The sequence below is a fragment of the Phoenix dactylifera genome, chromosome 13 (assembly GCF_009389715.1).
Source record: "Phoenix dactylifera cultivar Barhee BC4 chromosome 13, palm_55x_up_171113_PBpolish2nd_filt_p, whole genome shotgun sequence".
Classification (NCBI taxonomy): Eukaryota; Viridiplantae; Streptophyta; class Magnoliopsida; order Arecales; family Arecaceae; genus Phoenix; species Phoenix dactylifera.
This window is the reverse complement of record NC_052404.1, coordinates 1794245-1819260: the sequence shown is the minus strand read 5'-3', so window position 1 is coordinate 1819260 and position 25016 is coordinate 1794245. Positions and strand designations below refer to the sequence as shown.

Genomic DNA, 25016 nt, shown 5'->3' with positions numbered 1-25016 from the left:
GCTACTAGCGGTTCAAGAGCGGTCCTATACCTCAAGTCCAAGCAGTGGCCCAAGTAGTGAGCTCCGGTCCACAATTTAATCGTCGCCGCAGTGATTCGAACTTGGGACCTTAAGGTTAGAATTTCTGCCCAGTACCACTAGGCTACCACCTTGGTGGCGCATAATCTTTTCACTAGCATGATATCGACTGACCCAATTGATTCCATATTCACAATTATTTTCATAGCAAATCACAATATATTTGGTTCATCAGTCATTTGTAGAGCATGGTTATGGAGTTAATTCTTCCACCGTGGCTCCACCTTGTTTCCGCTCAATCACGCGCGTACGGTCGTCCGCACATTACTCCAATGCAACGGAGATGACTTCTTGGACCTGCGAACCCGTATGCGTTACCGCACAGAAAAAATCCCGTGCGCACGTCTGGACCTCACCCACGATATCCGGGCTGTGGCGGATATTACGAAGACCCCGCCCACCGGCAGCCAGACCAAAACCAACCGCCCCTCCTAATCTCTCTCTCTCTCTCTCTCTCTCTCTCTCCGTCCCCGACCATCTCCTCACTTTGATCTCTCTCCTATTTTCTCCAGATCCTCTTATCCATGGAAGCTGCCGCCGTCCTCCGTTCCTTCCGAGGTAACTCTCTTATCTTCTTTTCCAGCTCATTCACTTCATCATATCCGAGCTTTTGATTCTGTTAGGTGGCTGCAATTTTTGATGTTTTTAACTTTCATTAGCGGATTTGTGATGTATTTTTCACGATTTAAGCTTGTAGATTTTTCGACCGGTGAGCTTGAGAATTGTCCCTCGATTTTGGTTCCATGGATCTTGGTGTTGAACTCTTGGGGAGATTCCGAAAACCTTGCGTTGGGATTGTTAGCTAATAATTAGTACTGATAAAATGGTGCTCTTATGGATCCTTACTGAATCTTGGTGCGCCTTTGATTGGATCCCCGGATTATATTTGCGATTGTCAAGCTTTAGAACTTAGGGGAAGTGAGATTTGTGGTTATGGATCGGTTTAAGTTTAAATTCCATAGATGAACATATATTAATGAGTTAAGCACAGTCTTGATGGGAAGAATTTGAGGTTAATTGGACTGGTTCCGTTATATTCCATTGATTAAAATATCTTGCATTACAAAAAAAAAAAACAAATTGTCACTAGTTACTGAGGGCTGAACGTTGAACAGAGACTTGGCACATTTTTCTTTTTCCTCTTAGGTTACCTGTTTATCTATGTTGCGTGCACAATAATGATCCATTAACAGAAACAGGCATCATAAGAGTAAAGAAGGTTAGTAATGGTGGTTTACATCAAATGGTTTGGGTGGTTAAGTATGTGGAAAGCTCAAAGCAAGTCCAGTGAACAACTTGCTACAGATGCATCAATGACAACCAGCATCCTTCACTTAACTTTTAACTGCTGAGAGAAATAAGTTTCAGATGGAAATTGATACAACCCTATTGACTGAAGGTAATGTGTCAAATTTGATAAGATTTGGGATTGACCTAATCAGATAAAATCACTTGCTGTATCTGGGTGTAATTTCGTAGAGAAAGAAGAATAGAAAGAACAGAAAATAGAGTAGGGGAATGATTACAGGTCAAATTTGATAAGATTTGGGATTGACCTACTCAGCAAAAAGCAACTAGCTCTGTAATTTAGTAGAGAAAGAAGAATAGGGAGAACAGAAAACAGAGTAGGGCAATGGTAAGAAATAGAATATGAAAAACAAAGAAGATAGAAGGAAAAGGATACGAGATTAAAATTTAGTCTCCGTCAATCATCATGAAACCAATTATACTAGCCAATAATATAATAAGACTTAGTAAATAGGAGGCTTTACTAAATCATTACACCTCCAGTATTTCTCCCTAAGAAATATAAAAGAAAAAGAAACCTGTATGTCCCTTCCTAACTTTCTGAAAATAGCAAAATAAGTCTCAATATAACAGAGAATCAAACTTCAAAAGTTATCAAAATCATTTCAAGACCCAACCCTAATTGCCCCAAACCTTTCCGAACTCAACCTTAACCTAGATTAAGATGGATAGACACTAATCTTTTCTAAAAAAATATTACTATTGGCTCCTGCTATGTACACATGAAAAGTTCTTTCAAGCACATGGAAAGAGGGAATTGCTGCAACTCCAGAAATTGGTGCAATACATTTTGTTTGGGTTGGTTGAATGGTGAGTTAAAATTCCAATTCTAGCGGCCCCAGGAAACTTCTCATGCTCACAAGGCAGATTTCCCAAAGCATTTTCCTTTCTAAAATAAGATTGAAACAATAGACAATGATTTTAGAAGGATCAGTCGACTCATTGTGGACTACTCTAGCCACTTTGGATAAGTTTGGATGGGCTTTGGGAGCAAGATATCTGCCACCTCAAGGGCTCAATCATAAACCAAAACTTCTAGAGGCCATAACTTTCTCATCTAACATCTGTTTTTGGTGTGCCATGCACCAAAACAAAACTCTAAACGAGTACTACGACAATGTATACACCCTTAAAGGGTTCTCAGGGGCCTATGAGGATGCAAAGACAATACTAGTTTATGAGACCAAAATAGTTTTACTTAGTTCATTACTCCATCACATAAGGTTATTTTATATAGGTAGATATGCATGCCTTTATTTTTCCCATTTTTTTGGTATATCCTAAAACATCATAAGTTATTTCAAAATTAATGTGTGTGTGTGTTTTTCCATACTATGGATATGGAAAACACACACATCTTAGTTCTGTAATTATTAAGTTATATATGCATTGTTTTGATTAACTGACATGCTATAGTTGATCGCCCTTTTTGTTAGTTTTTGTATTATGACTTGGTGATGAAATGAACTTTTGACCATTGTGTTACCACTTATTCTTAGGTGGTGTTCGGACAAAGCAACCTTCAGAGTCTTTCTTGGAAAAGCCTGCTGTGGCTCATGTGTCTAATGTGTCTAATGTTGCACTGAAGACCCCATTTTCTGGAGGTTTCATGGTAGCTCAGGGCTGGAATAGGACATTCCTTCCATATCTAAAAGCCTCGAAGACAAATTCGGTTTTGACAAGTGAAGGCAAGTCTGCACCTGGTTTCCTTGTAATTTGTAATTCCTTTTTGTTTGCTTAACATCTTTCATCTTGTCTTCAGCATTAGTGTTTATTAGAAAGTTTTTGAGGATAGCAAGACTTTTAGAAAAGATTCAGAGATTATCTGATAAGGAGTCAAACTGTCCATGCCGCTTCATACATGCAAAAGTATTGGATGACCATTCATAGACAATATTGAGTAAAATGGCTCTTCCAGTTTTTCTGTAATGATAAATATAAAATTTGTTAGAAAGTTTTGTTTGCTTTAAGATGCTGACATGAAACTGTAGACAGTAGTCATTCGATCAGAAATACAGAAAAAATCGGACCTCTAAGTAAGATGCAGAAGTTTTAGTGTATTTTAAATAATACAAAAATTAGATAAAATTTAAAATCAAGAATGCATAAGATCAGATTTATTCACACGCCAATCATGATTTCCATCATTATAACCCTTGTTTGGCCTTGTTGCATGGAAAAGAATATGAATAGATACAAGTTTCAAGAAATGGAATAACTTCCATGTAGTTACGTGCATGATGGTAAATACAAGCTTTTAGAACATGTAGAATGCTGGTCAATCTTGAAAGATTATACTTACATAGTTCAAAGTGTTAAATAGAGAATGCTGAATGTGAAGTGTTGCATTTCTTATTTTATGAAGTATACAAAAAAGGAAAAAAAATGGAATCCCTCACCTTGATCAATTTAGTCTCCTATCCACTACCTAGGCTTCTAAATTTCATGGCATTCCCTTTTTCCGGCCCAAAGTTGCCTTGGCCTAAAGATTGACACCAATTAATGGAGGACCAATGTCAGGTTGTAGGATAATGACTAGATAGTTGCATCATTCCTTGATCCATAAAGCAACACCATATAATTTAACAAGGTGCATTTTTTTTTGTTAAAGTTATATTCTATCACTTACATTTCACTGTTGATAGGTATAGCTGATAATATCTGCTTCCGCTATATGATTCGGTTACTTGGTTTACTATGTCCAATGCTGTAATATGCTTAGTATTTTCCTTGCTATCATCCTTGCACTTAATATGGGCTTGGCATGCTGAAACTTATTTACTGTGTATGCATCAATTACTTCAGACAGGAGTTCACAAGAGCCATTGGAAAAGATAAGTGTGCAGAATTCAACTTTTCCTATTGGGTTTGAGGTAAAATCTGTTCTCCAAGAAAAGTCACCTTTCCCCCATATAAGCTTATCTCATCATATAAGCTTAAACATGTTTTCTCTCATGGATTATGAGGCACATATGATGATTGCATGTCATCAAGCATGAGCATGATACCTATTTTTGGGGGTGGCCTTGTTTAATGTCATTACATTCCAATCTGACTGAAATTCTAATTCTTCTTATTTTCTATTTTTTGGGGGGAAGCGACCAACAGTTGATGGTTGCTTGGGAGTTCCCATTATGTATGGTAGAAGATTTATTATATGTTCAGTTCATTTAACTACTTTGGAACCTGACCTGTCCATGTTGAGGCTACTTCTCATCAATCTAATAACAGAAAATTGATTTTGACATGCAGCGATCTGTTGCAAAACTAATTATATACCTGGACTCTAGTTGTTGCACATGTGCATTCTGTCTAATCCATTCTTTGTACCTTATTACACTGAATTCGATGCCTTTTGGAGGGAATATCTGCACAGAATGCAATAATTGTAATACAAAATGTGCAATATCCACTCTCTAGAAGATGTTTCAGTTATCAGCCACTGCTTTTGGACCAAACTTTAATCCACTTTTTTTGTCACGAGATATCTCAAGGGGAGAAAAGGGACGAAGTGTTTCAGTTATCAATCACTGCTTTCAGACTGAACTTTAATTCACTTTCTGTGTTACAGAATGTCTCAAGAGGAGAAAATGGAAAATTTATAATTTTTCAGATTGCTACGGGTTTCACTATGATTTTCATCTATGTTACACAGACTTGGGTGTATGGCATCAGTATGTGTCTAAGTTTTGGATCCTTCCAATATTTGAAAATTTTCTTCTTGTGGATCCATGCGCAAGTGTTGTGCCCCATACCCATTTCTAAGTACAGGTAATTCTGAAACTGAAGAGTCCAGGTAACATAGATTTTCTCATTTGAGGGGGAAATCTATTCATCAATAAAGGGAGAAAGTTGGGCAAAATAAACTGAATGAATCCTGAGGAGATTTGAGTCATGTTCTCGGAATTGGAACTTCGCAATCTTTATTGTTAACCATATGCCTACTCCACCTTGATGCATCACTAAAAAAAACTACTGCTGCAGGCATTGATCTTGGAAGTCTGTGATGAAACCAATATTGCAGAGTTTAAAATAAAGGTAATTTTGGCAGCTTTTCTAGTTAATAAAAATTCATTCCATAGTATATGTTAATTACTGATTAATGCTTGAAGATATGTATTATTGAAGCAGCTAATTTCTGCTCTGTGTCTAACTTTAAACCCATGAAGACAATTGTTCCTGCATTGCACAAGATCAGCTTATTTAAAGCTTTTGCCCCTCAAAAATGTATTAGGAGCTTTGGGATAGAATCTCTATATTTGTTTTCTCCCTTAATCTAGTTGTTGAAGCATTCTGATATCCTTGTAGTTTTCAAATCCATGTTCTTATCAAGTAAGACTTCTGGTAAAATTAGTTTTGCAAGGTCTAGCTATATTTCTTACATTTATTTTGGTGTAAAAATAATCGTTCAAGTCTTCAAGGTGCTTGTATAGGCTTTCTTGGGAGCTATGCTCCTGTGAGGTTTATATCTTCTTTCCCTTATCTCTGTGTACCTATCCTTTGATCCTTTGAATTGCCTAGGTGAACTTTGGCTGATTCTCTTGGTCACTATTACTTGCTAAAATGGCCTTTCTGGTGAATGCTTGCAACTTTGTGATCTAACAAACGAAGGCCAGTTTATCACTGAATATTGTTGTAACTATTTGGGTCTTGGATGCCTCAAATATGCTCTTGTTAAGTTGTTAGGGTCCTATTACAATTTCCTTTGGATTTTGGACATGTTTAAATAAATAGTTAAGCATTATCTGCCTTAAAATATTAAAGTGAAATATTGCTGTTAGTGAAATTAGATATTTATTGTCAGTTGTATGTCTTAAGCACATATCAGATTTTCCATGCAAAGTATAATGATGCATACAAGGATGATTCAGATTGGCGACTTCGAAATGCATCTGAAAAGGGACATAGAAAGCCCTAGAGCTCCTAGTCCTGGTACTCATATTGTGTCACCTACAACGGCACCACCAATTCCAAGTCAGCCAATGAATGAGTCAGGAGCTGCTGCCCAGCCAGTTGTATCACAGAAATCCCCTACTGCAGCTACCAGTCCATTTGCAAATATTTCTTCTGCAAAGGCATCAAAGCTAGTAGCTTTAGAGGCTTCTGCATCAAATGCATATGTTCTAGTATCATCACCTACGGTATGAATACTCCAGGTATCTTCTATCCTTATATTTGTGAATCAGTGCCTTAATAGAATTTTTGCATCCCCATTGTCTAGGTTGGTACATTCCAAAGGGGAAGAACATTGAAAGGAAAAAAGCAGCCTCCAAGTTGTAAAGAGGTAATCTAGAATTGCTTCCAGTACATTGCTTTGTTTTCACTCATGGTTCTGCCTTAGCTCAAATAATGGTCAAAACATATGTGTTTCAAGAAACAAATTCTAACCTCTTCAGTTGATATGAAAAAAATTCAGGGTGACGTAATTAAAGAAGGGCAAATCATTGGCTTCTTGGATCAGTTTGGCAATGAACTTCCTGTTAAAGTGGGCCATTCCTCCCTATTCCTTATCACTGTTTCATTAACTAATAAACATCCATTCATTTCTCATGCCTATTGAATCTTTTTTGTGCAGTCAGATGTGGCTGGGGAGGTCGTAAAGGTCCTCTGCCAGGATGGAGGTAATCTTTGAATCTCCAACTCTGCCAACAATTAAATTTCTTTCAATGGGTATTGCTAAAAACAAAGCACGCGCAATGCACATTTGAGGGAAAAGGTAAAATATGAATATAAAATTTTGAATTGCGTTAACACAGGATATTAAAAATGATATTATTTGAACAAGAAATAGTATTGTATTAAATGGATGATGTTGAGTGTGTGAGAGAGGGAGACTTAAAAGTTAAAGTGAAATATTACCGTATGGGGCTGGGAGATTTTAACATGAATGACTGCAACAATATAAATAAATAAATTAAATGACAGTTGATTTTGAATGGTTTAATTGATGTATGATTGGAGAGGGACAAACAAATCAAGCAATCAAGATAGAAAAGAGAAATTCTTACCAAAAAATATAGGCGAGAAGAAAGAGACAGTAAAAAGAGTGCTGATATGCTTCCCCATTAATTCTCCCAAAAATGAATGTATTTTTTTATGGGCCGGATTTTCATCTTTGCTAAGATCCAACTAGAGAGGGGAGACGAAATGGCAAAATATTTAGCATACCTATACTCCCAGTTATCCCTTCTTGCTTTTGGAAAACAGCTTGAGGGGAGAGAGAGAGAAACTGCCTATTGGAACTCCTACCACAACCCCTACTCTGTTACCATTCCTCATACGCTACCCCTCAAACTGACACTTGTCGTCACCACTGGGGATCATCAGACCTCATTACCCCTGCAGCCACTGCATGGGGCTGTGTTGGTGGGTAGGGGTTGCATTATTGGGGAGGGGATAACAGGAGGTTAAAATATTTGCTGGGTGGGGACAACCACAATATTCATGGGATGGTTGGAGTGCAGCATGATGAAATTGGCGGTCTGAAGTTCAAAACTAAAGGCAGCCAGATGGATAATTGGATCAGGCATTCATTTCTTACTGGTCTCATCAGTTGGAATTGTGACACTACCATATTTTTTTGCTGGATCAGCAACAAACCAATTGTTATGCTTGGCTACTTCCTATACAAAGTATCATAGAGATATGCTGGAAGCCTGTGCTGGAATTTTTTTCTGGTAGGTATTCATAATGTAACTGAGAAAAAATTTAACTAGTGAACATATTGGTCTAGTTAGGATAAAAATTGCTGCTTGGATCAAGTCATAATGCTGTGTAACTTAATATCGAAATCTGATACATCATGTCGATGTTCTCTTTTTTCTTGCTGCTTTTATTTCTGTGGGATGAGCACTTCTGTAACGCTTGCTGACATAACATAGCACATGAATATAAGAGATTGGATTATGTTGTCGTCTAAATTGGTATCTACAACTTGGTTATCATTCCTTTTGAATTTTTCTTTCTGCAGTGCAGTGGTGCTTAAGACTTCTTTAACCTCTGTGATACTTACCCAAACTGACTATCCAAATTTCTTCGACTTACAGAAGCAGTTGGCTATGGAGACCCGCTCGTGGCTGTCTTGCCATCCTTCCATGGGATTGAGTGAGTTGCTTGATAAGTCACAAACTTAGTTTCTCAGGCGGTTTTGTCATCCATTTGGCCTTGGATTTGCCTATTTCTGCTTTCTCCTCGCCGACTGTGATGTATTCATTGACTAATTTTAGGAAGACAACATGGCAACCTATTGTTCATTGTTTGCCAGAGGAACAAATTTACAGGGTAATTTATGTCAGGAAGAACTGCTATTACTCTCTCTTGCTTGTAAAACATTGATGTCAGAACTCATGGTATCGATGAGCTCTCGTTGCTTTAATCTCCTTAACTCGGGATAAATTTCACATTGGTTAGGGGGAGTACCATTTTGCCTTGTGAGATAGTGGTGAGTCTTGGAGAGATTTTTTTCGGTGCTCTCGGTATACAACAGAAATCAAAACTGGTTGCTGTTTGGCTGAACATTTGTCTTTCAAGATGCCGCTGTCATTTTCTGAACATTTGATTTCAAATGAAGGCAATTACCACATAGCAGTGGCTAAATTAGGATTATCCATCCCTGATGCGCACATCCACTAGTAAATTCTCATTATATGCTGACACAAATACTTCAACTTAAAGCTGTCGATGATGAGAAGCTTGGGCAATTCAGGTCTCTTGAAATATTTGTGGTTAAGGATGTAAATGAGTCGGGTTGACTTGTGACCTGTTTAGACCCGAACCAAACAATTGAAATTATTGTCTTACAAAACAAGTCCGTGACTCGGCCCGGCCCAGAGTTGGGGCTTAAGGCCTGCCCAGAGCTCCGGCCCACCTGTTCTCTCCACCAGTTCTCCGGTTCTCCAACTCTCTGACATTTCCTCTACCATTCTCTGTACACTGTCTTCTACTTTGAACTCGGTAGCCGGATGTCGAGGCGTGGCGGCCGTTAGAGAGGTGGCGATTACTATAGGGAGGCGCAACCCGAAGCTCCGTCCTCTGGCCAGCGAGGAGGAGGCCGAGGCGGTAGAGGTGGAGGAGGCAAAGGACGGGGTGATGGCAGAGGCAGCCGTGGTGGCTATGGAGAAGGGTACGCTCCGCCGCCCCAAGCGCAGGAGGAGCGCTAGAGGTCGACTGATCCTTCGCCGCCATTTGTGTTCGCGACCATCTCCTCCTCATCCTTGAGTCAGGACGTGGATCAGCAGCTCTCCCTCAGAGAACTGGAGGAGGCAGTGCGACTTCGCCATTTGTGCGACTTCGCTACCGTTGCCATCGACGGTGGCGGCAGTGACCCTTTCGGCATTGAGCAAGGTACTGGGGCTTCCACCTAGGCCGAGGTTCGACACGCTTGGGGCATTATGAAGGCAAACCACTTTCTCATGGAAGTGGCAGACAAATTTCTGTCCAATTTCATTTTACAATTATACTGCTATGTCAAGTTCAATCTTTTGTTCCAAACCGAAACCAATTTTTTTAGGTTGGGTCTGAATTATATAAAGACATGAATAAATCGTTGGATCAAAAATTGTAGCCATGCATTCGAATTAATCCAATCTAACTTTTTATTAAAATGAGTCTAAGTTCAAAATTAGAATCCGAATAGATAATCAGGCTGGGTCAGGTTCGCTCATGACCCGGCATGAACCAACCCATTTGCATTTTTATTTGTGAGGCTTGAAAAAGGGTTTGCTGGAAATTGTAATCATTATCTATAAACCTTTAAATAAATAGTAATAAATTATAAATGTTGTTTTCGGGAAGATTATACTATAAATTATAAATGGTGTTTGGGGAAGGGTTGCTTCCCCGAGTCTCAGATGGAGCTCACCCTGAGCGGGAACGCCCTCAGGAGCTTCAACCGCTCCATCACTTGCCTCGCGCGCGTCGGCACCGAGCTCGTCGTCCAGGCCTCCCCCTCCAAAGTCCTCTACGCCTCTCTCTGTCTCCCTCTTTCCCTCTCTCTCTCTCTGATTTTTTTCCCCCCTGTTTTCTTCTCAAACAGTTGGAGCTGCACACCCTGAATTCATCGCGGACCGCGTACCAGACCATCTCCTTCAAGCCCGACTTCTTCGACGTCTACTCTCTCTCCTCGCCTTCGATCATCCAATGCAGCGTCCTCCTCAAGTCGGTCTGCTCCATCCTCCGCACCCCCGTGGTCTCCCTCGACCGCCTCTCCGCCCTCCTCCCCTCCCCCGAGTCCCCCAAGCTCCAGTGGTCCCTCCATTGCCTTAACGGTACTACTACTACTGTTGCTTTCCTCCTCTTCCCATTCATCTCTCTTCGATTGACCCTTGTTTGGTTGGTTTTCCAGGTGTGAGGAAGACGTATTGGATCAGCTGCAACGTAGAGCCCGAAATCCAGCAGCTGTCTCTCGACCGGCGGCGCTTCCCCAGCAGCCTTGTCGTGAGGCCGCGTGACCTCGCCCGGCTGCTCGCCAATTTCCAGTCGTCGCTGCAGGAGATCACTGTCATCGCGACCGAGCCTTTGGCAGTGCCGCCTGTTGATGGGGGTGATATTGGGGGGAAGGCCGTGGAGCTCCGGAGTTACATTGATCCGACTAAAGGTGTTCGCTTTTGGGACTCAATTGCCATATGATTTCTTTTTATGTGTGTTTATAGGAGATGATTTGTTTTTCATGTTGGTTGTGGTTGTAGATAATAGTGATTCGGCGTTGCACACGCAGCTCTGGATTGATCCTGCAGAGGAGTTCTTGCAGTATACACATGTCGGGGATGCCGTGGATGTCACATTTGGTGTGAAGGAGTTGAAGGTAAAGCATCTGTTTCACCCCTTTTATAGTATAAAAAATTTAATAGTTACGCTAGAGATTGAAAGTGCGTGCAGAAATGGAAGAAGTGGGGCTCGAGTGCAAAAATAGGGAGGAGGTTGAGTGGTGGAGAAAGGGCCCAGAGTTTCCAAAATGGAGATGATAGATGTGCTAGCCTAGGCTTGTTTGATTCATGTTAAATTTAATTGTGACTGAGAAGACCACAATGATAGATTGCATGGATTACTTTTTCTTTTTTATTCTATCTGACAGTTGGAACCATCATCATTGTTGTTGTCATCATTATCCAAAACCTATGCTATTTATTCAATTGGGGCACATCATGGATCAAAACATTGAGCAAATTTCTATACCTTTTGCCAACTTAACATCAACTATCAAAGAATCAAATGCTGAATTCCTAGCAGAGGTAAGTTTAGGAAAGAGACAGACCTGCCTTGAAACTTTGGAGGCTGGTTGGAGGTTAGAGAGACACTTGATTGGTTCTTTAAGCTTTTGCAGGGCACAAATTATGAATTGAAGAATCAAAATGAAATGTTGTCTCATTAAAGAGTCATAATCTCATTGAGACACATTGATTTACACTTCATTCTTAATCTATCAGGGCTTTAAGGACTTCCTATCTTTTAACAATTGATCATCATGATTGCCTATGAACAACCATATGCTTCAGTTTGATCCATACTTTTCAGACAACACGAAAGTATTTGCTTTTCAGAATGAAAGCCCAAGGAAAAAATCAAGTTGTACTCTTGTAGTGAAATGATCCAGGCATCATATAAGTTCATCTTGTATATGTGGGGCTTCACCTTTTAGATCTTTGATATATGATGTTTCCAGTGCAGTGAATTTTCTGTTTCATAAAAGTGTCCATACTAGTGTATCATTAGTGATTTTCAGAGTCATATCAGATCTTTTTGCTTGCTTATATACATGCACTTGCTAGCAAGTTTTGGTACATCTGTATGACTCAAGCTATTAGTTGGCAAGTTTTTTCTTATCAGTTTAAATAATAGAGAACAGGAAGATGTTGATAAATTTTTTTGTGGCAGGTGAGTTTGAGCTGACAGAGTTTTTCAATTGCTATCACACTGTTATTTGTTAAATCTGAATATATTTTATCTCCATCTAATAGTGACATTTAATAATTCCTTTTGAGTTAGTGCATCATAACTTTGCTCTTGAGACGGCCATCATGATATGAAAGTTCCCTATCTGTTCTGGCAGAATACCATACCTCTTTCACTTTCTTTCGTGGATTTTACCTACCATTAAGTTTTAGTGTCAAAGCACTTACTGGTTTACTCTTTTTTTTTAACTGTTTGTTCAAGAGGATATCTGATATTTTTTGGCTCATGGTGAATAAAAGAATCCTTATGATTCCAACCTCGATGCTGAATTTCTTCATATTATTGATTCAAAAAAAAAATCAAAAAACTATCTGAAGTACATATCTTAACATTTAGAAGAATATATCAAGACGTGGATTCCTACTTGCTAATGAGCTTGTATTCTACTGTTCATGACATATATAAGTTCATGTTACACAGTTGAAATTCTCAACTTATTATCATTCTTATCTTAATTAGATGATGTGTTGCGGCACACACAGATGTTGTTTTTGATATTCAGTGATTTTGTTTTGGTTCAGTCCAAATTCAGTTGACTCATATACTACTAGTTTACTTATCTGGGTTTCTTCCAAACTAGGCATTTCTATCATTTTGTGAAGGATGCGAAGTTGACATTCATCTATTTTTTGATAAAGCTGGCGAGTAAGTTGTCATGGTTCCTATATTTTTGATCTTGTCTTATGCCCATAATGATGCTCTGATAAAATCTGCTCTGGATGGACAGACCTATCCTAATGGCACCAAGATTTGGATTCGATGATGGGTCAAATTCAGATTTTGATGCGACACTTGTTCTTGCGACCATGCTTGTATCACAACTTAATGAGGTCAATACAACAGATTGCCCATCGGTTCCTCAGGGGCCACAATCGCAGCATGCTAAGGCTGCTAATGCATCAACAGTTGAGCATCCTTCTGACCACACTAAAATCTGGTCAGATCTTTCAGGTGACTACTTCTATATCTGTGGTGTTATTAACATATTAGCGCATTGAATTGATCACATGCAACTGGCCTTTCTCAAACAGGAACCGCTGCCAGAAGCTCAGAGGATACCAGAGAAAGACAGGCTCAGATGGAAATGAATCCAAGTTGTAGCATGCAGAATGACATCCAAAGGCTTAATGCAATGAATATATTGTTACCTGCACAACAGAATGCACCTATGTATCCTGATATGGATTTGCTGCATTTAATGCAACTTAATTTTGAAATCGACTTGGTATATTATTCCCTTTTCTATGTGCAAATGAGTTTATTTTTTAAAAAATGTCAAGGCCGTTCTGCAACAAATCCTCTAAATCTGGGAGATCATATATCTCTATTAGTGAGTCAAGCAGACATTTATGTTTTATTTACTTCATAACTTACTGTTATCATTGTGTTTTTATCTGCTCCTCTGTTTGGGCTGCAGTTGCTTTTTTTTTTTTTTTTTTTTGGGGGGGGGGGGGGGGGTGTTGTTACAGTATGCTTCTGAAACTTCTGTTGTTCAGCACAAGCGCATATTGTTTTTTTAGCCTAATTTCTAGGTATATTGTCTCCATGAAGAAACTACCAAGATTCGTGAATGTACCTGGAAATTATCATTCCCAAGCCTAGAGAGTCAACATGTTCTTGCTAATCCCTGACTCCTATGAACAGCCTGCCTTATTATTTTGCAAAAACTTCAGATCTCTCCTATTTTAAACGTATGTTCAGGAATCTGAGATGGAAAAGATAAAGAGTAGTCAGGCATTTTAATCAGCTGGAGACAGTAACTCACATCCCATAGCTACCTATCTTTTTTGCTAGATATTCGATGTTTTCCATAGAGGAGTCCATTTATGATAATTATTTTTTTTTTTGTACATTTGAGGATGTTTATAATTGTGCATCTAAGCCATTATTACTATCCTCAATATACTTCACCTATGTGTTTTTCTTATGCATAACCAAGTACATAATTATTGTTGCTTTTAGAAACATTTTGAAGAATGTTGATTGATCTTTCCCTGAAAAGTTAGCTTCATAGTATCTGAAATTATATAATTGCAAGTATATAATTAATTTGCATTGGGTACTTGGACGATTTATTATTGGCAATTCTAGACTTTGAAGGTGGACAAAGGGCAAAGCAATTTTTCATGGAATATTTAGTTTTATAAATTTCTGGAGCACTGACACTTCCAGATAGTAGGACGTGATAGTGCACAGCATGACACTCCTCAGTGGCCCATGGGAATTGATGTAGCAAAGTCAAAATATGGTTTTAGTTTGCACAAAGGATATGTTAAACTCTTCCAGACAAATCCTAGAATTTTTGAAGCACATTCAGCCAATAGTCCTGTGGATCCTATACTTCTACTGCCAAATTATTTGTAGATCAGGAAGGTAATCTGATAATTTAGGAGAGACGAGATTGTCTGACAAAGCTACATATCTCCTGATCACTGGGTGCAAGATATTTCTTTCCTGATGAGCTCTTACCAGATCTCTGGGGAAACAGCCAATTGATTTTACCAGGAGGACAGCTGGCACCTTCTGCCCAGGTTTTGTAAAGATATGACTGTACTTACAATCATGTGCTTAAGTTAGTAAGAGCCTATATTTATTCAGCATATTTGTTACTAGCCAGTAACAGTATCAGCAGCAAGGTACCAATACACTTTGTGACTTCCCAATTCTATACTCATTCTTCTCCTCTCTTATTCATCCTCTCTTCTATAAACCCAGAAGGAGAGAAATATCTCTTGCAATAACTGGGACTACTTAATAACTTCTGGCTAATGTGCTATACATTTTTATAGTAAACATTAATTGAAATTCCTTAGATGACCACCTTGCATATTATAATTTTACTGTGTTGAGGCAGGCAAAAATATGAAATAGAATCAGGTTTACATCTAAGAACAGTTAATTTGCTGAAGCATACTTTCTGAATGAAACCATTAATGATCACAACATACAATTGATAGAAGAACCACTCTGATATTTTGTGCTTACTGCTAGTATTTTGTGGTTTTCATTATCGAAGAACCATTTGTTGACACTGCGAACCAGTTGAAAAAAGAATTAGCACTTGTGTGCTGACACTTGATGTTATTATCAGACAATCTAGCTTTCTTTTTTAGGCTCACATGATCAAAAACAACTACTTCTAGAACTGATGTATGAAGGCACAATACCTTGGATTTATGGAACAAGTATGCTTGTTATTATATTCTACATCTGGTTTTTTCCACACTTTGTGAGATAACTTGCAGATGGAGTCTCATGCATAAGTAGATATCGGAAGTCCTTTATAAGATGAATTTGCCTTGACTATGCATCTCAGACAGCAGCCTATGGAAACAGATCATGAGGACGAACCTCAAGGTTGATCATCATGCCAAATAAATTTTAGAGATTTAAAGAACATAAGTGCATTAGTAATCTTTTGTTCGAATCTCCTTTTGCAGATAGAGCAGCAGCGAATATTAATTCTTATTCACAGCATCATCCAAGTAACTGGGTAGGTGCAGGTGATGATGACAATGAGGAGGATGAGGATGAAATGTATGTTCAATCTACACCTCACTATGATGATTAAGAGTAGCAATAGCTGGTCTATTTTCCTAACGAAGGATTATGGCTACCCAGTTATATATCGTAAGTTAAACGTACACTTTTCTTAGACAAGGATCTTGATTTTGAGCATGCAGTTCATTTTAGTCCTGGGACACAATTGCTAAGAAACAGCTTAAAACGTACATTTATTGATTTTATGTTTTATTTTAACCCAATGAATGGCATAATTCATAACCCTTGTCTGTGCAAACAATATCATGCTATTAGATCATCACATTGAGCTTGTGATTAGATGTGCACTAATTATTTTCTCCTTCCAAAGTTGAATATGCCATTGTCATGTTTCAGCAAAATTTGAGGAGTATACATTACTGATATATGCAATGCCCCAACTCATAGAGTTCACAGAGTTAGTGAGCTCGTTTTCCCACTCCTAAAATTTCATTCTGTAACCATTTGAAAGGAAAACTGTTAATGAAATCAATGGAATCTGTAATGATCTTGATGATATGTGTGCTCCATTCAACGCGGCAGTGTACATGGAGATTTGTGTAAACATGGATTCTTCATGGGTTCATGCTGCAGAAGAACATTTGCATATGGGACATCAAGTGGTTCTGATGTGAGAAAATGTCTTGTAGGTGAACAAGCATAATGTACGTTTTGTTCTGATATATGTTGTATTGGAAGAGTCTAAAAGATGTGTTACTGAGTATCAGTTAAGTTTGTAAGTTGCTCACGTGAATGAAACTGAAAGATGCGAACATGCTGTCATGATAAAGATGATATGTGTGCTGCATTCATACGTGGCAGTGTACATGGAGATTTTTGTAAACATGGATTCTTCATGGGTTCATGCAGCAGAAGATAAACATTTGCATATGGGACATCAAGTGGTTCTGGTGTGAGAAAATATGTCTTGTAGGTGAACAAGCATAATGTAGGTTTTGTTTTGATATATGTTGTATTGGAAGAGTCAAAGGATGTGTTAGTAAGTATCAGTAAAGTTTGCAAGTTGCTTACGTGAATGAAACTGAAAGATGCGAACACGAGCAATTGCTGCAGGAATCCTGATGTACAAAAAGCTGTTGCATGCGAAGTATGATGTTCACTTGAAAGGAGTGGTTATAAGAAGGGGCACCATGTTAGGTTGCTTTAGGAGTTCTGATCTCGCCAAAACTTGCAGAGCAACACCTGTAATTTTTCAAGATTTTGTGAAAGATCTCTACTTTCCAAATTGAAAGAAGATAGTTCAAGATGGTAAAACAATAATGGTTATACCATTTCTGCTTTCATGGAGCTTCGTAGCACATGGTTGTTCTTTGCTTTTGTGTATATATGCCGGAATGTGAGATGTGCATACAATTAGTTGATATTCTGTGCTCTTCTCCTGCATGGTGATATTCACACTGTTCTAATGATTGCATCACATTTAATGCTTAGTAAATTTATCTGGTGATCTAGGAGTTACGGGATATTAGGGTAGGCAACATGATAACTGCAGAGGGAGAATTAAATAGTGAGGTTGACACCACTGATAGGACACTCAAGAGCACTCAAAACAAAGCTAAGTTCTTAGAAGTGGTCTCTTAACTAATTTCTTGGTTTGCTTGAAAGATGAATAATCACAAAGTTGATTCCCCGGTGTTTGGAATCTTTAGTTGTTTTATTCATTGTTGTTAATGCAGAAATCACTGCTACTAGCTTGGATGGCTAATTTACTGTTATTTTTGGAAATTGACATGCTCATTGGGCCCTAGGTATCAAACATAAAAATGACTTGTTATGCTTTCCTCACCATTATTTCCCACCTAGCCTAATCGCCTGAAATATTGATTTGTTGAGAATCATCTGATTATGCTATTATTAGTGCTTGGATAATATTCTCTGATGCTTGTTGAGAACTGCAACAAACTGCATAACGATGTGACTAGATAAATATATCGATCTGCATCTCTGTTTCCTTGTAATATACTGCTTAAGTAACTGACTCTGGAGTTAAACTGTCTTGACGTTTGAAGCCAAAACTCAGATTCGTCTTGCATCTTGCCATGGGAATAGCATCATTAGGGAGGTAAGTTGCCTGATCTCACCATCCAGATTAATTTGTTACTAATCCATAGGGCTGTCAGCTAATTGTACTCAGGCTCTTGTCAAGAGGAAGTTTCACATTGTTCTTCTAACTCATTTCTTCGAAGCTCAAATTTTCCCATAAATTAACCTCTCAGGCTTAGTTTTTGCTCCCCTCTAGCTAGCCAGTAAGTCCATTCAATGCAACATGCCAAAACAGGTCAAGCTCTCTCCCAAATCTATGGTTTTTTAATCTCTCTTTACAAAAATGGATGAAGAGATGCAACATTGGAATTAGAAACCGCCCAAACAAAGCTGTACTCCCAAGATAATCATTAAATTTAACAAACCATAGACCCTTCTCTGCAGTCTTTTCCATGTGACCATGCAGATCTGTCCATACTTTTTTATCCTTTCTTGCCAGATCTCTCCATGCGACCTGTTATTTTTTGAGAGGGAATGTTGGATCCCAAGAATCTCATGAGGTGATGAGCGTGATTTTTTTTTTCTTTTTTGATAAAGCAGATGAATTAAATCCATCTAGTATAAATACATCTTGATCAAGTTCAACGATAAAATAATCAAGCCAAATGTTCCTTCAATTTGTAATATATGAAGCTATCCAATCTGCCGAACCATTCATCTCTTTATAAGTATGTGCAGCACGGGAGAAAGCACACAATCTACATAGCCTCCAAATATGTTTTAAAAGAAGATGATTTCTTGCTAACTGACTATATCTTGCAACTTAATTAATCACCGTTAAGAAGAATTTGGCTGGCATTCCAAGTTACTCTCAATTCAATCCTTGGAACAGTGAAGGGAGGGTTATGAAGATGAAGGAGGAAAAATCTTATAAGGAGGTCTATGAGATGTTTACTGTTTTCTTTTTGTCAGCTTCAATAGTTAGTGCGGGTGGGAATATGAGGACAGCTCACAAAGAGTGGGGGAGCGGGAGGGCAGATTGGTCAATCAAAAGAAGTGGTGGAAGGTTGGAAGAATGTCTACGGCCTCAAAGAGGAGAACAGCTGCTGAGAGAGAGAGAGAGAGAGAGAGAGAGAGAGAGGCGTCAAGACAGCTGGCGATGACGAAGATTTGGTGCGCGTCCCTCTCTCCGCGTTGCTCCGCTGGCGTGGCCCAAACGGTGACGGCACCCGCAACGGCCTTATGTTCTCAATGCCACCCAATGGGCCCCAAAGGGGCCCATCTCTTTCAAAGCTACACTCTAAACGACGCGTTAGAAGGTTGTCTAATTGTGAGCTGCGGTACATGAAACACAGCTTGGAATCAAGGGGATTGATGGCCTGATGATATCGTTTGTCCGATCATGGAGTGAAATTCGTTTGATATTTCTCTTCTCAGTGTAGCCTTTTCTTCCATGTTTATATTGTAACTGGTTAAGCTCCGCCAAGCTGTGCATTGGATCCCAAATGTTGGTATATTTGTATGAATGTCGTGTTGTGGGAGTCTTCAAATAGTCCATTGGCATTTTCTGTCTTAGTAATTTGATGTTTAGCTTGAAAGATAGTATTTAAGAAATCATTGCAAGAATTTGTCTGCTTTCATATGTAATTTAAAGTTTTCAATTTAAAAAACTAGGTAAAAAACCATGGACAGGTTCCTAAAATGGCTAGATGTATAATGTCTGTAACAAGAAAGAATAACAGCGAAGTGATTGGGCGAATTTAAGCATTCCCTTGGGGATATTTTGGTTGACGGCCAGGAGCTTTGCATTTGTGCTTTATTTGTGCAGTAGCTTTTAGGCGTGGAAGATAAAATCTGGGCCGTTTGGTGCTGGCGGTTAACTAACGATGGCGCCACTGTGACTCTGGGTTTGTGGAGTCTTGGACCAGCAGCATGCGGCCCAGATTTTTCCTCCAAGCTTTAAACCTCGTGCCAGCACCATAGAGGTGGCGGTGCTTGGACGGCCCGGCTGGGTTACGAAAAAGTAGATTTTTCATAAAAATAAAATTTCTAAATTATATATATATAATATAAAAAATTAATTTTTATCTGTTAAAATTAAAAAAAATTAAAAGTGTACTTAAGTTTTTAGATAAAATAAGATAAAATCTTTCTTTTTTATAAAAGACATAACAGGTATATTACATATTTTTTTAAAAAAATAGTTGTTTGGCCAAATACAAGCCACTCTGAAATATTTTATATTTTTTAGTTAACCAAATAAATAATAAAAATTATTTTTTAGATATCATATATTTAAATATTAAAAAAATATTTTGGTAAAAAAAAGATTAATAAGAACCAAACTAATACTATATATTTCTTTTCTTATTCTCTGTATTCCAATTAAAAAGTATAAAATAAAAATAGCTGGATGACATAGAAGTACAAGGCTGCCCTTGGGTCATGAAGGCGAAGAACTTTAGGGCCACCAACCTGTGGACCCACCTCTTTGCTTCAACTTTAGGATGTCACGCCTCTTCCTTTCCAGCCAGGCTCCTACCTTTCCTGAGCCAAACTCACCATGTGTCACATCTAAGAAATGTTGGTCTTTGGCACAATCACCACGAGTTGTGACTTCACCCCTTGGTTTTGGTACTCCGTGGCCGGTAGCGTGGAGCTAATGGATGTGAATCTTGCCCTCGTTTATTAGGTGCCCCCATCTTTTGGTCATTTCAAAGTAAATTTCGACGGAAGCATATCAGTTGATGGTATATCTGGAGGTGTTGGATTTGTGATCAGAGATTCCTGCGACAGGCTGGTGGCAGCCGGAGGGTAGCGCACGCTGGGACTTACAGTTGTAGGGGCAAAGCTTCGGGCTGCATGGGAGGGATTGTCATATACGAGGAGAGTCCTCGGTGTCAAGTGGGTGCTTCTTGAGGGGAATTCTTTTATGGTGATTGACTGCATCCGAGATGTGGATAGATATGGTGATGGCCATCCCCTCATTAGCTAAACTCGGAGACTGGCTCAGGAGTTGGGTGTCTTTCAGGCAGCACACGTATTTCGGAAGGCGAAGAGGGCAGCAAACTGAGTCGCCACCTTCGTCGCCCGGCACTTTAGGGAGTTCTTTTGGACATCTATAGGAGATATTCCCTCCTCTTTATATTCTTTACTTTCTCGTGATCTGATAGAATGTACTTATTTTAGAGCTGTATAATTTGCCGTTTTTACCCAAAAAAAAAAAAGTATGTAAATCTTTGTGCAGTAGTGCACAACATGAGAGGTAAACTATAAATGAGGTGTTGATCGGGGTTCTCTGTCAATCTTAATCTCTACATAAGTTTACTAACTTAACACTGCTTGCTGGAGATAACAAGAAAGATTTGCAATCTGCTGGCTATTTTTTGGTTTCATTGCTCTCGAAATGGAGCATGTTGTCATGTTGCCTCAATGAAACAAATGGACAACAATTTGAGCCTTGAATTAATAAGTAGCCAGATATTTGCACAAGTGGATGCAAGTAAGAGCAAGGATAGATAGCTGCAGCAGAAGACAAGTTTTTGGAATCCATTAATGCCAATTTCTCAAGATCCTTAGTCTGCTTAATAAGTATAAATGAAAAGCTTCTTAGGCTCACTTATGTTGAAATGCAACTCAAATCACTGCCTATTTAATGCACCAAATCCTTTGAGTTGCACCACATGCCCAGAGAATATTTCAAAGCACTAAAGTTACAATAATCTCCTTTTGCCATATGATATAGCGAGTGCTTGTATATATGTAACTAAAGCCCCATGGTATCGAGAAAAACTCTTATTAGAAAATTAAACCATCATTTTTTGGCCCAATGTAATATAGCAAATGCATAAAAGTAGTGGCTAATGGTTCTAAGATATTTTTTTGCCCAATGGAGATTGACGGTTGATGCAAAATATTAGTAAATTAAAACAGTAAAAATGCAAAAAGGTTTAGAAAAAGTTGCACCACTGACATGATATAGGCCCTATTTGGGGGAGCTTTTGGAGGGCCAAAAAGTACTTTCTGGCCCTCCAAAAGTACTTTTAGATAAAAAATTGTGTTTGGTAAAATTTTCGAAAAGCTGTTTCAGCTTTTGCAAGAAGCTGAAAATAGCTTTTGGGGAGAAGCTCCAATTTGGAGCTTTCCGAAAATGTTGTTTTCATCTTTATCGGGAAGCTATTTTTTAGACCAAAATACCCCCATTTAAATCACACTTTTTTCCCCAAAACCCTTATCCCGCCTCTTCCTTTCTCCCTTTTCTTCTCTATCTTCTTCTTTCTTTCTTTCTATTTGTTAAAGAGATAAATGATCATTAGAAGGATGAAAAAATAATTTACACTAATAATTATAATATTTTATATATTTATTATTGTATTATACTATAAAGATAATATTATATTACATTATATCATAATACATTGATATGTTGTATTAAATAATTTAATATTATATTAAATTATTATTCTATAATACATAATGTTATAGTACTATATTATAATAATATTATATTACATTATATTAATATTATATTATATCATATATTTATGTATTAATGCATATTATATTTTATTATGCTCTATTATATAATACCGGTAATATCCTTTATGGTCATTTTGTCACATAAAAGTACTTTCTCAGTTTGTTTACCAAACACATGTTAAAGTGCCACAGCACTTTAGAAATGTAGTTACCAAATAGCAAACAACTTTTTATAAATGCTCTGCTTCAGATAGCTCTACTTTCAACAGCTCTACTTTCAAAAGCTCTATTTTCAAAAGCTCTACTACTAACAGCTCCTCTAAATAGGGTCTATAATATTGTAATCAAATAGATATGCTTATACATGCTTAATAAAGACTGCATAGAGATTGTAAAAGAAGAGTGACCAGTAGTTGCATTGATAGACAAGTTAAAGAACCACAAAGTAATGTGTAAAAAAAGGCTCAACTTTAAATGCCATTATGCCAAGTTGAGAAGACATGGACATTTAAATCCGACCTTGAATGGTTCAAATTAGTCTTATATTATTACTCAACAATAGCCTGAATTTATAAAATTCTAGGGAATTCTTACTCAACAATAGTCTTATATTCTTACTCAAAACCAATTGTCTATATTTAATCTTTTGACATATTTTGGTGCATCAAAAAATCCTCCTAAACTGTTCATCTTTGTAGCAATGCCTGGAAATTTGAATTCCACTTCACTTGTTCATGCAAGTTGCACAAATTATAGATTATTTGTTTCTAGCTAGATTCAAAACTAAGTTTATTACTTGTATACTTAGTCCGAACATTACTCGCTCAACCTAATTTATCGGCATGTGCCGAACTTTACTTGTCTCAACCTAATTTATCGACATGTGAACACAAGAAATTCAGACAATTTTGAACATGTTTTTCCATGCCAACAAACAATACCAAGCATGTTTTTTAGCGGTGCTTGAAGTTGTCGCGTTTATACCCTAACATGTTGTTAGGCTGGAAAACAACAAATTTATAGGCTCCACTCAAGACCATTCTAGAAAGAACGAGCACTACGTGAGAACGGAGAAAGAGAGAAGAAAAGAACGTCCACCGGTGTGGTGACCGGACTCCATTACGGACGCAACCACTAAAACGCGGTTACGCTACTCTGTATTCTGTAATAAGCCCTCCGGTCGGATGCCATTATCGAAATTTCGCAAAAGACTAGGGTTATTTTTATCCAATGTTCCTCCTTATATCACTCAGTCCCATCCCCTCTTCTTATTCCCGTTGCTTTTCTCCTCTCCAAACCCTTCTCAAAATCTCCACTTTAGAAAGAGAAGACCTTTAGAGAGAGAAAGCGGGAGGCGTACGGCGACGCGGGGCTCAAGACCACCAATGGCAAAGCGAAGCAGGCCTCTTTCCCACTTCCTCCTCCTCCTCGCCGCCTCCATCCCTCTGCTCGCCGTCACCTCCGAGGCGGTCTCCGCCTCCTTCGCCGGGTCCGTCGCCGGCGGCGCGGCGGATCTGGGTTGGATCCCGGGCCGTACGGAGTGCCGGGGGACGGTCGCGGAGTGCATCGCCGGCGACGAGTTTGAGCTAGAATCGGAGATCAGCCGCCGGATCCTGGCCTTCCGGCGCTACATCAGCTACAACTCGCTGAGACGCGGCAGCGTCCCTTGTTCTCGCCGCGGCGCCTCGTACTACAACTGCCGCCCCGGCGCCCACGCCAACCCCTACTCCCGCGGCTGCTCCGCCATCACCCGGTGCCGGCGTTAGGGCTCGCTCGCTCCTCCTCCTCCTCCTCCTTGATCTCTCCTCTCTTTTATTTTTTTTTTCCTTTTTTCTTCTTTTTTCGGAGTTCTAAATCGATTATATTGGTTATGTTTCAGTGTCGATCGACTTGCAAATTGATACATTGTTGTTTGTTATTATACATGGAATATTATTGATGCTTGGTGCAAATTATTGCATATGCTTGAGACAAAAAGATTCCTTTTTTTTTATGGATATGTGTATTAGCTCTTCTATAATACAAGAAAAATATCACATATTAATTGGATTTTTTTTTTAAATTTATGTTTATGCCTTTTGTTTTAGAAATAATTGATTAAAGAATAGGTTTGCTTTCGAATTTCGGATAGTTTGTTAGCTCTGCATTTTTTTAATAGGGATTGCGTGAGGACATGAGTAGGGAGCACATGTGATGTCTGGTGAGGGATTTGGACAAATTGGTTCGCCGATTCTAGCTTTGAATTTGGAATGAGGAGTGTTTACTTTTTAATAATTTCTGCTCTAGTGGTTGTACCCTGATTTTCTAGAAGTTTCTAGAAGTCACTGGTAAATGGAAGTTAATTTTTGCGACATGCAACGAAGATTCTACTATTTTTTAGGCCGCATATATATCCGAAAGGCAAAGGCCAAGGCAAAGGCAAATAGAACTGCCAGCTGTCCAATAATTCAGGGATCGCTTCACCATTTTGTCGTTTTTTTCTTTTCTTGTTCTACTAGTTTTTTTCGTATTAGAATAGTTGGAGCAGCTGTTGTATCAAAACAAAAAATATATTTATTTTATAGACTTTAATTTTAAAGAAAATTATTTGCACTGTATGCACCATCATACGGGTGCACGTCATCAAACACCACCGTGTATTGCGGTGGGCTCTCACT

General features: G+C 38.5%; 3 protein-coding genes across 7 annotated transcripts; all 3 read left to right on the top strand.

Annotated features, from left to right (window-relative positions):
* Positions 1-430: 430 nt before the first annotated feature.
* Positions 431-8788, top strand: LOC103707276 (biotin carboxyl carrier protein of acetyl-CoA carboxylase). 4 transcript variants are annotated; one of them, XM_008791700.4, is made up of 9 exons: positions 435-636; positions 2886-3074; positions 4192-4259; positions 5371-5424; positions 6258-6527; positions 6608-6670; positions 6803-6871; positions 6962-7007; positions 8433-8788. In XM_008791700.4, the coding sequence occupies exons 1-9, from the start codon at positions 603-605 to the stop codon at positions 8492-8494; spliced, it is 855 nt and encodes a 284-aa protein (XP_008789922.1). In that variant the 5' UTR covers positions 435-602; the 3' UTR covers positions 8495-8788. The 4 variants fall into 4 exon arrangements, with proteins under 4 accessions (XP_026660535.1, XP_026660534.1, XP_008789922.1 ...); XM_017842834.3 differs by having other exon boundaries at positions 4183-4259; XM_026804734.2 differs by lacking the exon at positions 5371-5424 and having other exon boundaries at positions 431-636.
* Positions 8789-9943: 1155 nt separating this feature from the next.
* Positions 9944-19421, top strand: LOC103707275 (cell cycle checkpoint control protein RAD9A). 2 transcript variants are annotated; one of them, XR_005514477.1, is made up of 10 exons: positions 9944-10340; positions 10421-10652; positions 10730-10981; positions 11073-11188; positions 12917-12981; positions 13064-13287; positions 13368-13506; positions 15653-15693; positions 15777-15966; positions 16234-19421. XR_005514477.1 is itself a non-coding variant. In XM_008791699.3 (9 exons), exons 1-9 carry the CDS (start codon positions 10236-10238, stop codon positions 15905-15907), a joined length of 1305 nt encoding a protein of 434 aa, XP_008789921.1. In that variant the 5' UTR covers positions 9945-10235; the 3' UTR covers positions 15908-16119. The 2 variants fall into 2 exon arrangements, 1 of the variants encoding a protein (XP_008789921.1); XM_008791699.3 differs by lacking the exon at positions 16234-19421 and having other exon boundaries at positions 9945-10340; positions 15777-16119.
* A 4192-nt stretch (positions 19422-23613) lies between these two features.
* Positions 23614-24352, top strand: LOC103707274 (protein RALF-like 33). Its single transcript, XM_008791698.4, has one exon. The coding sequence runs from the start codon at positions 23745-23747 to the stop codon at positions 24123-24125; it is 381 nt and encodes a 126-aa protein (XP_008789920.1). The 5' UTR covers positions 23614-23744; the 3' UTR covers positions 24126-24352.
* The last annotated feature ends 664 nt before the right edge of the window (positions 24353-25016 follow it).

What these genes read in the sequence shown, in the direction of transcription:
- LOC103707275 (XM_008791699.3), top strand. Translation starts at nt 10,236, where the DNA reads ATGGAGCTCACCCTGAGCGGGAACGCCCTCAGGAGCTTCAACCGCTCC. An exon ending in GTCCCTCCATTGCCTTAACG is followed by an intron (nt 10,653 to 10,729) that starts GTACTACTACTA and finishes TTGGTTTTCCAG; the next exon opens with GTGTGAGGAAGACGTATTGG. An exon ending in AATCTGGTCAGATCTTTCAG is followed by an intron (nt 13,288 to 13,367) that starts GTGACTACTTCT and finishes TTTCTCAAACAG; the next exon opens with GAACCGCTGCCAGAAGCTCA.
- LOC103707276 (XM_017842834.3), top strand. Translation starts at nt 603, where the DNA reads ATGGAAGCTGCCGCCGTCCTCCGTTCCTTCCGAG. An exon ending in CTTTTCCTATTGGGTTTGAG is followed by an intron (nt 4,260 to 5,370) that starts GTAAAATCTGTT and finishes CTACTGCTGCAG; the next exon opens with GCATTGATCTTGGAAGTCTG. An exon ending in GGTCCTCTGCCAGGATGGAG is followed by an intron (nt 7,008 to 8,432) that starts GTAATCTTTGAA and finishes TTCGACTTACAG; the next exon opens with AAGCAGTTGGCTATGGAGAC.
- LOC103707274 (XM_008791698.4), top strand. Translation starts at nt 23,745, where the DNA reads ATGGCAAAGCGAAGCAGGCCTCTTTCCCACTTCCTCCTCCTCCTCGCC.